The sequence below is a fragment of the Hirundo rustica genome, chromosome 12 (genome assembly GCF_015227805.2).
Source record: "Hirundo rustica isolate bHirRus1 chromosome 12, bHirRus1.pri.v3, whole genome shotgun sequence".
NCBI lineage: Eukaryota > Metazoa > Chordata > Aves > Passeriformes > Hirundinidae > Hirundo > Hirundo rustica.
The window spans coordinates 16,773,610-16,789,908 of NC_053461.1; the positions used below are offsets into that span (position 1 = coordinate 16,773,610).

General features: G+C 42.6%; 1 protein-coding gene across 20 annotated transcripts in view; it reads right to left on the minus strand.

The window, feature by feature from the left end:
* FOXP1 (forkhead box P1) overlaps nt 1-16,299 on the minus strand; it is a 380,821-nt gene that overhangs the window by 21,271 nt on the left and 343,251 nt on the right. For 18 of the 20 annotated variants that reach the window (XM_040076749.2, XM_040076751.2, XM_040076756.2 and 15 more), the window contains 5 exons: nt 15,669-15,756; nt 9,776-9,859; nt 1,070-1,271; nt 897-976; nt 131-232 (listed from right to left, as the gene is read on the minus strand). In XM_040076749.2, the coding sequence (XP_039932683.1) occupies nt 131-232; nt 897-976; nt 1,070-1,271; nt 9,776-9,859; nt 15,669-15,756 (556 nt within the window). The remainder of the gene's footprint in view (nt 1-130; nt 233-896; nt 977-1,069; nt 1,272-9,775; nt 9,860-15,668; nt 15,757-16,299) is intronic. The other 2 variants (XM_040076755.2, XM_040076760.1) reach the window with 1 other exon arrangement.

Genomic DNA, 16,299 nt, shown 5'->3' on the forward strand with positions numbered 1-16,299 from the left:
GCCCGGCGCGTGTCACAACTGCCGATCTAAATTTTTCATGTCCCCACGTCGGGACAATTTATGTCATCAGCCAGGTCTGTTCTGTATGTGGCAGAGAGCAAAGGCAGGAAGGAGCTGGGCTCAGCCTTACCTTCCACGTCGCCGCGTTGCGTCGGAAGTAGGCGAACATTCGCGTGAACCAGTTGTAGATTTCGTTTAGTGTTAGCTGTTTTTCAGGAGATTCCAGGATGGCCTTGTGGAGCAAAGCGATTGCAAGATCAGTTACCAGAACACCAGTACAAAACGCGCTCACAGTTTTACTTTGCCAGATACCAAAAAAAAAAAAAAAAAAAAATAAAAAGGAAAGAAAGGGGGGAACGAAAAAGAAGAGATTTGGAGCAAAAAATCCAAAGGAGGGTTTTTCACAATATGAACTAAGATTAATGGCTGTATTTAACAGTTCAATGGCAAAATTCAAAATGGAATTATCTAATTGTTTTGAGTTTTTATTTCTGTTTCCTTACAGAAATATTAATTTATTAGTCATTCATAAAGCAGAATCAAAGAGAAATGCAAAACATTTCACTAGCTGATTAAAGCTCAGTAATTATTTAGAGCTCAGATTAATTCTAGGGATCAGAGATTACTGTAGCTTGTGATAATTGACTTGCCATCTTTAAACAGGCTCATTTTCACTGTTGTGTGAAATGAATTTCCTAATAATCACATCGTATTGTAATACTTAATCAAAAGCAATTATGTTATATATTGCAGTTCTAAAAACCCTTATAGTAAAGGTTTGAGCATTTGAGCACGCTTACATAGCAAAGGTTCGAAAATCTATTTAATCCAGCACATATAGAGAGATATATATTTTTTTCCCCCTAATCCAGACGCGTGCGTTTGGCTCAGCTTACCTGTCTAATTAAAGATGCATACGTGAACGGTGGTCTAACTTCCGCGTTCTTATAAAATTCTTGGTTCTGGGCAATATCTGCTAAATAAGAGCAGTTGTTCTGTTATCATCACGGCCCAGGGCCGTCGGGCCGCGGGCCAGCGCGGGGGCTGCGCCAGCAGAACCCCTTTGTACCTGAAGAGATGGGGACGTTGTATTTGTCTGAGTACCGCCTCCGGATGGGTCCGACGTTGTGCATGCTCGTGGTAGTGATGACCGACGGTCCCTGCGTGACGGGAGTGATGGGCGCAGTCGGGGTGGTGGGAGTATGAGGTAAACTCTGCGGAGACGCCTCGGACGCGGTCTTGGAAAGCGTGACGCTCGATACCAGATTCAGCTGCGGAGGGAAGGACCAGGGGGTCGTTACGAACAGCGTTTTCTGGATGGTTAAGGGCTGCAGAGGAAACCCCTGACACTGGAGTGTCCCTCGGTTCTGAGCAGACACTGCAGCTTCAGCACTAAGTGCTGCTGTAACATCTCCATTAGGAGCCGGCAAAGGGAAATAAATATAATAATTACATACATGCATTCCCAAATAGGTTTAAAAACCAGAACAACATAGCCTGCCGCCTAAAGAACAAATAATGAATTTTTATGTAAACCTTAATAGAAGACCTCGCACAGTACACGATCGTTTTAATATTTTACTTCAAGTTTCATTGTTTCACAGTCTAAACCCCACACCTCTCTGATTTCCATGCTATCATTATGCATGGCTTCTAATCAGTCTTCTTGGATATTTCATTGAAGGCACCAGGCTTAAAATAAAAGGCACGACTTTCCTAGGGACATGCTAGGGAGAAACGCAATCTCTCTCTTCAGCATTTGGGCTTTTCTTTTTTTTTCCCCTCTCTGTTCATCCATTTTAAAAGCAAAGCCCAGAGTAGGTTAACACTGGAATAATTTAATTAATCGCAGTGCATGAAATACTGTGAGCATTCAGCCCAGCACAAGTGGCACCGCTCTGTTTTTCCCTCCTAGGATGGAAAGCATTGGTGTTACCTGCACGAAGCCTGGCCCCACTGGCGTGGCAGCGTGCCACAGCAGGCTGTAAAACACACCTGCCTCCAGGATTGGGTATCACACCCTGCTCCAACCCGACTGTTTTCGATACACAACCCTATTTATATAACCAGCATCCACATTCCTCCCCAACTCTTTCTTTCTGCCCTACAACATCCTTTGAAAGATGACGCTCCATCCCAATAGGTCACTGCTGCTGAAGTATTTTAAACAAACAATCTGATCCCTTAACTGCAATATCAGAGAAGACGACTGAGAAAAGGGCTCTTTGACTACTTCCACATTTCTTTCCCTTAGGCGGTTTCACGAATAACACTGGTGAAATCCTGACCCCAACTGAAGTGGGTAGCAAAATTCCTACTGAATTTAACAGGGCCAGAATTTTAAAACTTTTGTTTGTCATTAAAATTCTTTTTTTACTCGACATTAAACCTTCTGAGATGAAGGCAAGGCACACGATGCAGCTATGCCCCCAAAATCTCATGTTTATCCATAAGGCACTGTATTAATTTTCCTTGTATGAAAGTAACCAGATAAGAAAACTCCTATTAGTATCCTTCATATGAGTTAATAGCCACAAATAATGTTTCTTTTTAAAAATAATAGGATTTATCCCAAACAAACGTAGTGGAACATGAAGAGGTGTAGTATTACAGAGAGGATACCAACACAAAAAGCCCATGGCCACATGAAAAAGGGCTCAGCTGAGGGAAGATAAATTGTGATTGCTTGTCCTCCCTGACAGCGAGAAGGAGCTGAGGGAAGCCCCAGCCACAAACTCCTGGCACAGCCTGGATGCTGCTCCAAAGGAAGGAGGAGGTGAGCAGCAGGCATGCAAACATCCACCTTTCCCTGCAGGTGCTTACAAATGACTCCTTGCCATCCAGCGTGAAATATTTAGCACTCTGTGGCAAAGCCAGGGAGCGTGAACCCAGAGAGCATCCGGATGGTGAAGGTGGTGAAATGCAGGTACTGATCCCTGCTCCAGCATGAACCACTACCTGCAGTCTGGAGGTTTAAACCCTCCTGGTGCCACGCACTGCCACCATGTGCCACCCGGTCTGCTCGTTGACTGGTCTGATTTAAGGACACTGATTAGGGACATATATATAGTAATGTCTCCCTGTTATCCATCTATCCATCTATTACATATGATAAAAGGACCAGTGATGATAATAACAGTGCAACTGACAGGTCTCACCATGAAATTAAATCTGCTGTATTTTATCTCAGTTTCTAAATGGACATTTTAACAGTCCAATAACTGCAAGGAAATCTGCATCAATTTTAAGTGCCCTTCTCAGTGCAGGCTCGGCAGCCAGGCCCTCCTGTTGGAAAGATCACTGCTCCTGCTTCATCATTACGGCTCCCAACTACTCCATTTCAAAAGAGCCCCCTTCCTTTTTCAGCATGTAAAAACTTAACATTTAATCTGTTTCTACTAGAGAACCTTGAGAAAGGATCCACAAAGGTCAGCATTCCCCGCTTAAAGAATCTGAATCGAGTTAAAATTTCTTTAGGCTTTTCAGTATAGGTAGCGACGAGGAATAAACACAGAAGAGGACGAGCAAAGGCGGGGGGGGGGGCTTTAACAGGCTTGACAAATGACACTGTGATTCACACCCACTGCTGGGCTGCCACTAATAAGCTACAGAGGAAGCAGCCAATCTCAGCTAATTACCAGATAAAATTGTATTGTAAGGACTCTAATTAGGAGATGCTTATGGAGGTGATCTAATGATTAAACGCTGCATCCAAGTGACCCCACCATCAATGTGCAGTGGTGCAAGATGTCACCGGAATATTTTTGTAGAAACAGTAATTTTATTTCAAGGAGGGGAGGCAGTAATATTTGTAATAATGGCTATGAGGTAAACTAATTAAAAGACAGTTCCTAAAGGAAGACTGTGGCTTTGAGCAGCTGTGGCCGTTCCAAAACAAAGTGCCAAATCTCAACAGAGGAGCTGCAGTCAAGTGGAAAATTTCTGCCTGACCTCTGCTCTCGCTATTAATTTGCAGGAAACCTAATGACACATATACATATTCCCACAAAATTGTTCTAATTGCTAATTTGCCAAAGGAGCCCAGTTTCCAAATTAAACATGACTGCAGTCTGTGAGGAAAGAGAGAACAAAAAGCTGGAACGCAGCGAGTCTGCCGCGTTTCACCTCCGACGACCATTTGCGAGCCTGAACCAACAAGTTAATGAAACACGACCTTGTCCATTGCTAGCGAAGTTTTTCCGTTTTCCGTGTTTTATTTGATGACACTCTCCTCTTCCAGCTGGGTTCCCCAAACCCGAGCCAGGGCGAGGGAGAGGGCTGCACTCCCTCCGCAGCCTTGCGCTGCCGCTTCTTTTGTTGCATCCATAGCGCCAAGGCTGAAAAATCGGTTGTGAATTAGAGCAGAATAACAAATTATGAATGGTGTTGGTTTTGTTGCCATCTTGAATTATTAATCTGAATGGTAAACTATTAAATCTTAATATTGGCGTCAATTAGAAACGTGGAAGCAGCCATGGATGACTGTGCAGGGCAAAGATCAGGGAGGGACTGGGCTGGGAGGGTTTCTTTTCCTGATGGAAACTCTACATGGTTTCTCCCTGTTTGCATTTGCTATTTAAAAACAAGTTACTATGATTAGAAAAGTTGCTCGCATCGGTATTTTGTACACAGGCTGTTTCCCACATACCGTAATTTTTGGATGAGTATCACTGCGGGTAGAGGGGAGGGAGCCACAGAGCGAGCACTTCAACAAGCAAGAACTCTTGCACTGCAGCAATGCACAATGTGGGTACTCAAAGAGCACACCCCTGCACCAAGGAGTTAAAATGTTTTCGGAATATTTGTGCTGGGAATGAGGGGAGGGAGCATTTCCTCCAGCCCTTAAAAAACAACCAAACCCAAAAATAATAGTAATTAAAAAAACTAACAGAAAACACACCAAATCCCCCAACAGTTATAAGTCCTAAAATTCTGCAAATTCAATTACTAAACTTTGTTGATTGCTTTATTCAGTTTTGGTTTTTGAGAATATTTCCTCATACTGTCTTGACTTGGTCATTCATAACCACCATAATTGTCTCAGCATTCAATATCCTGCTTAGGACTTCATTATTAACCCTTCCTTTCAAGAAATAGTCATGTCTCCCTATTAAAGGTGAAAACTGAGTAATCTGCTTCTTGTTCTTTAGATATAAACAAGGCATAGGTAGCCCAGGCTATTACCCAGTTAAAAAAAAAAATTGATTTCCAGTTAGTGGCTCTCCCACTAGGATTAAGTCTGATTTCTTTTTTGTGTAAATATTTTACATGACAATACTGGCTGTGCATAAAGTAGCATTGAAACTCTTTTAAAAAGCAAAGAAAAATTTTTTTCTAAGGGTCACAGTGAGGCCATACTGTGACTCCCCTGCAACGGGCGCTGCCGCTCTGGGGCCAGCTGGTGCTGTGGACTTATCTCCACTGAGTTCCTGGGACTGAAACACTTTGGAGAAGAAACTCCTTTTCTTGACATTGTGGGTGAGAGAGAGAAAGTGGATACTGGGCCTAAAACTCTGTTCAATGCCGTGTCTTCCCCTCCCTGTTTCAGCCTGGACACATCAGTGTATTGGATGCAGAGCCGAGCAGGCAGCAATCACTTAGCAGGTGTTGTTATTGGCAGGAATACTAAGGAAACTGAAGCTGAGGAGTGAGACTTAATGAAAACCAGTATATAAAAACAGCTTTTGTTGTGCTTGAGAATCTCTCTTTATTGCTGCATATCGTTATTTTTTCAAACTATAAAGTATGGCTACAGCAGCTAAAATGCTCAGTCATTACCTCAACAGTTAAAAGACTTTTTTTTTTTTTTTAATGCTTTGTTATTACAGTTGCTAAAAACAGTATTTCAAAACAATCATAACTGCTATGGTTATGGTAAAAAAAATACATTAAAGAAGGGATATCTAACAGTGCATCTTATTTAAAGTGCCAGAAGGGCCTTTAAAAGTTTTCTGTCTATTTTTAAAAAACGGTTGTAACACCTAGTATGAAGAATTACTTGTTGGTTGATGCTTTTTCCTTCTCCTTCCCTTCCTATGAACTTCGACACAAGTTAATCCTCCCAGAAGAAAGCACATTTCCATTTGAAGCTATTATGCTGATGGCTAACACCGATGAAAACAGCCTGTCGGGGGGGGAGGGGGGGGGGTACCTTAATAGCAAAACCAGGATGACAGTTCTTGAGAAATCACTGTTCCGGCTTTTGTGTTGTGGTTTTGTTGTTTTACCTTGAAAAAAAGTTCACCTCACCAAAACACGTCACGACTTACTTATTCTGTCTCATGGCTTTGTTCTCACTTTGCTCAGGCCCCTCAGTCCCACCAAAACAACACATGTAGCATGAACGGGAACGACGCTGCCTGCTCCAAGAGATGAGTTCTGAGACAGCTCCGTTTTCTTTAAAACTGCGACTGTTGAGCATTTTCTTTATAAAGCTGGGAGTTTTTACAGGTAATCCTGAGCACTGCCCCAGTTCCTGGGATGTTCCCCAGGATCCCAGACCCCTTGCAGCCTGTCCAGCAGCCCCTGGGGAGCAGCACCAAACACTGACAGCACCTCCCTGCCCACTAAGTCTGCCAATGATTTGGGCCACCACCACTACGCCACACAGGAACGTGCTTAAATCTCATCCACTTTAGTAGGACTAGAGAGCTTTACTGAGCAGATGTCTTGGTGGGCATGAAATGCAGGGGGACCACTCCACCACCCCTCCCATGCTCAAAACTACTGCAAAGAGCTAAAGACACCCAAAGGTGGGGGTGGGATGGATAGACACGGCTAGCTGAGACAAGCAACACTTCCCCTGAGCTGGGTGAGTTTTGAATTGATGCAGAACCATCAAGAACTTGGCTGTGGTCCAACTGGTCCAGGATCACCTGCTCAACTACTGTCTGAAGCCCAGAAGGCAAAGATGGTACAAATGGTCACCATGGATTACACATGGCACATGGTGAACACAGATGCTCATACACCCTATTACCTGCTACTAACAAAATAGTTTAAAACAAGCATTAAGATCCTTTAAGCAGAATAAAAACATTTCCTCAGTCATGAAAAGGCTGTATTTTAAATCCCAACTCACTGCTATGTTTGGATTTGCAGCTGCTTTTTCCTTTAAAATCACCGAAGTACCGTAATATATTAGTTCTAACACACACCTTGCATTAGTTACATTGGCAGAAAAAAAAAATTAATTACTGGATGTAAAGACTACTTTGCAGTGCAATAATGGTCATCAGATCTTTTTACCAAAGTCCTATCCCACTGAGTTAAAAGGACGAGGGTCTAACAAGAGTCTATGCAGTGCCTGTGTATTTTTTTCACTAGGAAAGCACAATTTATGCAAAACACTATACTTCTACATTTTATAATTAATTTTCAAATGCTTCACCTATACATATTTTAATAATTCCTGATTTATCAGATGGTATCTATAATAAATTTTTCTATATTTCAATAAATGAAAAGAAGGCAGTTTCAATCCAACAACAGAGTGCCACACAATATAGGCCTGTCAGGCACCAATTTTTACTTCTAACATGTAAGTTAAAGGATAAGGAATTTATAATGCTGCCTGTGAACGAAACCACTTTTCATACACAAATGTGATCTTTTTTTTTCCAAAGGGTAATACAACAGTACATTTACATAAACTAATCCAAACAATCTATGTATTTGACAATGGCAAACCTCACACAGACTGCCTATTGTTGGTTTACATCTTGGAGTTCTTTATGTTGGCTTGTAACACTGCTCTAGCTGTCAAAGGTTTGACTTGGACTCTAAATAAATGGTTATAGAAGTGCTGTGCAGCGATATTGGACTTCTTTGCAAAAGAAAACCTGCTGTGTATGAATTCAAAAGCTATTAATTTTTCAGTCAAAAATATTCATGCCTATTTCTTTTAATAAAGAAACACTGTGCTGAGCAACTGAGAGATAATGTTGACTAGTGGTACAGAATTTTCAATAGAGCAGTTAAAAATAAATTTAGTAGGAGGTCCCCAACAAAGCTATAATTTTCCAGAATGTAAAACATTTTTAATACTAATCAAGACAGCCCTTTTCCCCCTGCGTTCACTTCTTTTTTTCCCTCTGCTTTTCCCTGTTTATTAGCTGTTAGCACTAATCTTCATGGTGACACTGCCTCGTATCTCCGTAGCCTACAAGACCCGCCAAGAGCTTCCTGCCCTCGGCGGCCCGGCATCGATCACGAGCTGCCTTGCCGAACACCGCTCGCCTTCTGATGATTTCCTCCCTTTAGTTTGTAATCCTTCCTCCTGAGGGGCACTGCTGTTATGAAAGGCCTCAAGGCAGAGTGCTTTGAGACTCCCAGATTATTCCGCTGTTTTAATTTTTAATCCAGTAAAAGCTATAGAAACCAAACCTCCTCCCCATTCTGCTGGGTCTACGTACTTTGCCAACAATGCGCTGAAGCATTTGCATTTGAGCTGGGATGGATGTGAGGAACTAGAAGAATGCTGTTTTTATAGACACTGCCAGTAGTTTCTACTCTAGAGGGCTGGTGTCCACCGGACCAAGCAATTTTAGACATCTCAACAGCTTAAATGGAAGGGTTTGTACCTACCACTCAACTCTCTTCAAAAAGGCAAGGAAATTTCCTGTTGACTTTGACATCTGCTCCAGTGTTACTGAATAGCCTGCAATTTTCTATCTAGTAGCCTCCCCTATGCACTTCTGCAGCCATTCATTTCCAACTACATGGAAACTGAGAAATCCTTTTCTAGTAAAAATGTGTGCGCGAAGTGTTTAATGATTTTATGTTCTCTATCTCTGTAATGTGTTCTGTTTCAGACATTAATTTTGTCTACCAACTGCATCTTGGCAGGCTACCATATTTGCTGGGTTAATAGTCTGACTCCTTTTTATTTCTATCACCATAAATCACACATATATGGGTGTGTGTTTGCTTTATTTATAGAAAAAAAATCAGTCAAAACAGATAAACCAATACTTTGTCATTATGCTGCATCATTGCATATTGATTAAAATTGCTGGTACTAACTATAGATTGTCAACGCTCAATTAATTTTCACACAATGACTCAAAGCGAAATCAAATAAAGCCAGTGTACCTTTAAATCTTACAAATCTTAAAATCAAGAAGCAAAGCACTCTCTCCATTTTGAATAATCATTGGAAGCTCCCAGGAACATTTTCAGCATTAAGAGGCTGAGAGAAAACAACAGCTGAAGAAGAGTCATTTCAGTCAGGGAAGGAAATGGGGGATTTTCCTGGGTTTGGGGGTAACCAGGAGTTTTCTTGGGCTGAAAAGCCACTTGCTTCCCCTACTCCCCCTTCTTCAAAGAGCAGTCTGGGGTATAGGAGGTTTCCCTTCTCAGTTTCAACAGTATAAAACCTGATACCGGGTAACCGTGATTATCATCAAAACGTGCAGTCAGAGTCAATTCTACAGTAAAATGTCTGTCAGACCGGGAGAAAGCAAAACAAATATACTAAATATAATTTAATTACAACTCCTTCCTAACACTTCCTAAGATTTCATCTAAGTCAGACTGATGCAAAGTGACTTACATGAGGCCAGAAAAAGGCCCAAAGCATCCGCTTTGGAACCAAGCTTGACTTTGAGACTCCCTGAAGAGAGAGGCATGACACAACCCGGCTGCGCTTCCCATCTCCTCCCCACACCCGGCTCTGGAATGGGCCAGGCTCCACAGCGTGGGCTCCAGTGGGGAACAGAAAAGAGAGGTTTGTTGTGAGGTTTGGTTTCCGCTTTCAGCACAGCTCAGTACTTACGGGCTGAGGGGTGGCTTTTGGTTCAGTCGACTTCACGTGCAGGTGTGTCATCATGGCTTGCAGGCGCTCTTTATCTTTTGCAAGCTGGAAGGGGAGAAAAAAAAAAAAATATATCCTCTGTTAGTCGTACAAATAAAACCCAGCCTCTGCTTATTTCTAATTAAACAGCTGGCACCGAGGCATGAGACAGAAGAGTTTTATTGCTGAGTAGTTTGGAAATTGTATATGGGCTATTCGTGAGGTAAAGCGAACGCGTGGTGCTGGGTGTCACCATTTCCCAAAGCAAAACGCATTAGCCCTTGAGTGAGAAGAGCTAGACCTGCTGGCACCAAGAGCTTCACTCCAGCCTTGACAGCTAAAAGACAACAGTGAATCATGTTTATTAACCAGCCCCACTCCAGCTCCGGAGGCACAGCAGAAGGAAAGCAAGGCAGCAGTTCTAGGATGCGTTTTCCTTCTCCCGGAGCACAGAACGAGTGGCAAGGACGGGCTGTGGCTTTACGTCACCCACAGACACTGCAGCACATGCAACGAGCACAGCCAGCGGTGGTTAAACCACACGAGGCACCTCCACAGGGCTCTGCAGGCAGCCTTGGATCTAAAAGCACCTTGATTTGACTTGAGAAGGTGGAAGAGCCCTCGGCTGGGTCACCCTGGGAAACTGGGCTGGGCACCTGAGCAGGGGCACCCTGAGCAATGGGGCAGGACCTGCTGTGGGAGCTGCCAGCATCCCTCTGGCATAAGCCTGAGGGCAGTGGGGTGGGCAAGGCTGAAAGCAGCAGTAATCACCCCAAAACCCACACATCCCTGGGCATCCAGTGCCACAGGATTTATGTCGTCATCCTTTCTCACCAGCCACTTCAGGCCCAAGAGTTGGGGTGAAGCCTCTGCTCTCAATGCCTCTTGTATTTTATGGTTGAGTTTCAAACAGCTGGAGTTTTGAGATCACTGGTATGCAACCATAGCCTGGTCAGCTTCCCAGTGCATTTCAATGCACTGGAAAGACACTAAATTTCATTATTTTTGGAAACAAGGATTTTTTTTCGATGTGTGAATTGGACTTTTTTCCAGCTGCTCTTCAAAAAAAAAAAAAATTACTGTGGAAAGATATTAATACTACTAATGAAAAAGGGGTGTTGTTAACCTGCATGCTGAACATAAAGGTTGCTGCTTCCAATAGGACCTGGATCAGGTTCTTACAAATGCCTGTTTTTGCAGAGATGACTTTTTTTGCTTTAGACAAGATTCCTGGTGCCAAGAGGAGAACTGTGCTCACATTCCAGGAAAACTTAAAACAACCTGCCCACCTTATCACTGTCATCTGTTTGTAGCAGTAAAGTGGAGCTAAGTGTATATAAAAGGAGACCTGATCATAAATCCCCACTCATAACCTCATGGCCAAGGTTGTCCTGCTCTTTGCAAGGCAAGGGGTTTGAGACTGTGCCATGATGGGATAAAACCTGGCACAGGAGTTTCCAAGACAGGAATTAAATAAAGGAAAAAAATGGTATCACTGCACTTTTCAAATGTCTCCTCTTCCTTCGGTCAAAAACCTCAGTGGCAAGAGAAAAAACCTGAGACCTATGGCAGATCTCCTGCAATCTCATCCTGATCTGAGCTGGACACTTCACGAGAGAGCTGAGGGCAGCGACAGGCTCTTACAGCAGCGCTGCAGCAGGAACTTCTCCCTCTGAGAGTCCTCTGAGAACCTCTCCAGAGAAAGGAGAGGGCTCACCCCCAGCTGCCGTGCTTCATACAAAACAAATTAAGCCAAGAAATAGCTGAGCTCTCCGCGCAGCTCCGTTGTGCAATCCCTCATTCCTAGCAGTCTCCGGGCACATGGGCCGCTTGGCGGGGTCATCTGTGCATTAAATTTTGGTCTGCAGGCTACTGCAGAAGAACAACATCTCCTAGCCAAAATAAATAAAAGGCAGGCACCTGAGAGCTTCCTGCCAGCCCCGGCATGGCGGCAGGAGGGGATGGCACCCGGGCGGCACAGGGCACACCCTGCCGTGCTTCCTCCGGCCCCCGCGGCCAGGGAGAGGGGAGAGGGGCACCTCCCTCCCTCCGCCGGGGTCCTTGTTTGTAGTGTTTCCACTCATCGTCTCAGCAATGCTTTTAACGCCGAATCTCGTGGATGGAGGTTATTAAAGATCCTCTCGACATTTCAGGCAGACACACGCTAGCATTTTGTCATAGTCTAGGAATTCAAACACTCACCCAGTTAGGCAGGAGTTTAAATTATGAAAAATAGAGGTCTCTCGGTTTCAAAGCGCTGAAGAGAAGTAAAAAAATCTGAAGAATTTCTTTAAACTGTTTTTCCCTTGGGTCAGGAAGCAGTGGTGATACAAAACTAGAGTGTCACTAGTAGCCCCTCTGGTCAGTGGGGTCAAACAAAAGAAGCCATGGGGGATTGCCCAGCCACTGGTGGGAGCAAATTCTCACTGGTGGGAGTGTAGATGGTCCAGAAATGGGGGTTAATAGCCAACAGGCAGGAAAATGCTTTTGATCTACTGATAATGTTGTTGGGCAAGGACATTTCTGACACAAAGGTAAGAATCTGCTTCGTATGTGGGGCCTGAGGAACACAACACAGTCCCATATGAAGCTTCCTTCTTTCTTCCTATATCCATTTGGAGAGCTCTGTATGGTGGGAGTTTTCAGCCAGCCATCCAATTGTCCATGATAAGCCCGATTTAGTGAGACTTCCTTCACCTCTGGATGCACAATGTGAGTGCCTAACTGTGGTTTAACCGAAAACACATCCAGAGCAACGTACAAGCCTTGCAAGTGAGGACACAAGACACACAGCTTGCCTGGAGAAGTTAAATCCTAAACCTATACCAGTAGGAAAAGCAGGAGAGAGAAGCACAGAAAGCACTGGCCAGAAGGAGTTCCAGACAAAGCAGCGACCATGGAGCAAGAGGAAAGGCATTAGAAACACAGATGATGGAGAAATTGTACAAGAGGAAAACCAGACAGAAAATAAAGGCAAGGATCAGGAACGGGAAAATGAAAACCCAGTGAGGGCATTCAACAGGAACAGGAACGGGAGAGCACTTCAGCAGCAGGATTTTGAACAGACCAAGGACAAAGGAGAAGGGAAGCCAGTCACAGGCTATGCAAGAGGCAGCCAAAACACAGCCCTCCCATCCTGTGCCTGGTTAGGCTGTGCACTAGAAAGGTTTAGAATCCATTTTTCAAGAGTGTCAATGGATGCTGCAGGAAAATAGACCCAAGCGGTGTTTTCATTGCATCGAAAACGGCCAGCTACCTTAGTTTCCTCCCATTAGGAACCACTTCTCTGGACTCATCATAGCCCTGTTGCTATCCTGAAATGTTTTCCCACTAAAGGATAGTGCTACAAAATGGATGTCCTATTCCAGCTAACAACTAGTTAAAGACAGGGGTACGTTCCTGTGTTTGTGTTTTACTCAGCAACACGATTTTCACTATTTATAATGGCAACAAACGATCACGTCAAGATGGTTTAAACAAAGTGAAATGTGAGAAGATTTCTACCTTGCCTGTGATTTTTGAAGTATGTTTGCGATGGAAATGCTAAGATCAAACTTCAAGATTTCTGCTAAGGGGCATTTGCAATTAAACACAAAACAGACTGACCTGTTCCTTTCCAAAATTTCAATTAAGAATTACTTTAGAAAATATTTTATTTATCTCTAACACTGATGAAGCTATCATGAGTAAAATAAGTAACAACAACAACAAGATAGCATTTGGGTCCATCACACTCAAAATCTGAACAGGAAGTACATCCCTCAAGTGAAATGAATTTGTTTTGATGGGGCTGTACATGCATTAAATGGTGGATAATGTAGATCTTACCCTGGTGCTGGACCCTGAAGCTGGTAATTCCCAGCTGCACTGTAAGGCAAAGCTGCTCACCAGTGCCGCAGATCAGGGGTAAAGGCTGTGGGTCCCTTTTCTATCTAACTCACAAAACTCAGTCTCCAGAAGGCCTGTCATCATTCTGCTCCACAGCCTGAAGATCAGGTCAGTGGTCCTCAGACCACATCACTGAACACCCCACTGCTGGGCACCACACTTTTGTTTTATTATGGTTCTGTGCAAAAACAGGCCACAGCCAGACAAACTAGGGACTGAAGGGCAAATCCTTCTACTTAATTAGGGGCTTCGTTCAACTATCAGAGGACTGATACAGGATGAAAGGAGAGGGAGAAAAGGGAAGCTACAGGTAAATTTCAGAAGATGAACCACCCACCTCCTCCTCCACCTGTCCTTGCAGAGATGGCCTCACTCTGTTATCAAAGCTCCTGCCTAAATTAGGCCTTCAGTTCAGTTCATTCTACCTACCCTGCTCATGTGGTTGTTAAACCCAGCGCTTTCTGGCCCTCAGACCACTTTGAAATTATGGTCCTTTCTTGCAGACCTTATGCTGCCTTCCATTGCAATGACTCTGAGTATTGCCAGCACTAAATGGGTGTGAAGCTGTAACTGTAAGTCATTTAGAGCAATTAGCAGGATGCACTGCTGATAAACCTTCCAAAAATCTTGGCGTGGGCTTAGGGAGAGGTGGGAACCAAGTACCTCTGTCCTGTCCCTGTCTAACACAGGGCATCCCCCTGTAGTTGCAGGCACAGCCGTTCCCAGTGACTGTGGGAGAGAAGGATTCCTGCTTTTCAAGCTGACTGTAACTGAAGAATCCAGATTTACCTTCAGCCTCAATATTACTGCACCCTGGTGAAAGATTATCTCATATCTCAGTTTACCAGGAAGACTGTAGATTTTTATTTTTCTTTTCCTAATTCCCAAGAAACTTGTTAAAATAACAGGCCATTTCTCATAACATTTTCTGCAAGACTCTTGATATTTTATGACTGGTAGTTTGATTTTTATAAAACTTGTATTAAAATAGTTTATATTGCTTCAGCTAATAGTGAAAGAGTGTCATGACCAGAGTGTTCCTGAAAGTAAAATTTAGAAAATATATATGAAAGAAAATGGGGTAATTTGTAAGATAAGAAGATAAAAAGCATTTTTTAAAAATGCTTATCTTGAAAAGTAACAACAAGAAGTTTAAGTGTGGTTTTGCTGATTTTTCTCTCCAACTATTTGAAGCTATAAATGACTTAACTCAGTAAAATTCCAAATGTAATTATCTTCTGTACTTAGCCCAAGGCTTTCCATATATCTCTACACTGCTGTCTTGCATACAAAATAGGTTTTTCAATAGCTGGTAACTATATAATGTACAACATTGTTTTAATTTCCCCTTCTTTGCTAACCTCTTGCCTACACACAGACACTGTCGCAGCCGCCCAGCCAGAGCAGCAAGGTACAGGGAGACAGAAAGGACTCAGAAGCATTTGGAAAGGCAATTACACAAATAGCTCACACCTTTGCATCACAATCAATATATTCCAATTTACCCCCTTTTGGCAGCTTACAAAAAAAAAATATCAGCTACAAGCAGAAAAAAAATAATTGCAATAATAATAATAATAATAGCACAACATGTAGAGTATTAGTACATGAAAGACCACCAAACAAGCCAGGTCATGCAGTGTTGGGAAATAAACATCAACCATTTCTCCCGTGTAGCAACAACTCCAAATGAAGGGGACCACATTCCCCTCGCCCCCCTCCAGCCCCCCAGGTGCTTGTAAGAGCATTAGATACAAACTGATGGCTTTCCAGTCAGCCTGGTTAAGTCTCCTATTTCTTTGCAAGTTACGGTTTAGGAAAGAGGAAATGAAGCTGCAGTTTCTTTTGATGGTTTTTAAAACTACCACAAGAAGGTTTTGAAAGCTGATTTTCAATCACAGGGGGAAAAGCAGAACTCATTTTTTATCGCTGTCAAGAATTGGATTTGATTAATACTGAGGTAATATTGAAATAAATTTTATTTTACCTGTAGCTCTAACTGCTGTACAACCTGCATTTGTACTCTACATTGGGCTGTACTTCTATCATCCAGCGCATGCTCACTGTTGAGATGTCTGCAACAATACACAGAAAATCATTAAGTGAAATGGATAAACAAAAAAGGAAAAAAGTAGTTACCAGGATGAATAAGCAATCTGAATGTTATCCAGCACGTTTTCATCAATATTGAGATTTTAAAAGATAATTTTGCATTTTTTTTCCCCTCTGTGCTGCTTTGGTTTGTGTTTCTTCCCATCACTCACTCTATCTCCTTTTATATTACAGTCACAATTTTGCAGCAAAAGGCTCATTTATACATAAAAGAAATTTTGCAGAACACTTTTTTTTTTTTCCTCCTTTAGGCAAATGAAAACAAGATCAAGAAATAATAGTAAAATAATTTCCTATGTAATTTTGCATTACATTACTATAAGATGCTGGATAGACCTAAATGGACACATGCAATACGTGAATAATTAAATCCCACAGAACCCTCATGTTTACATGATTTAAAAAAAAAAAAAAAGAGAGACGGGATTGTGAAAAGAACAAAAAAACCATATAAAATTTGGTGTATAAGTATGTGTAAAATATGTACCAATAAAAGAGAGAAAAAT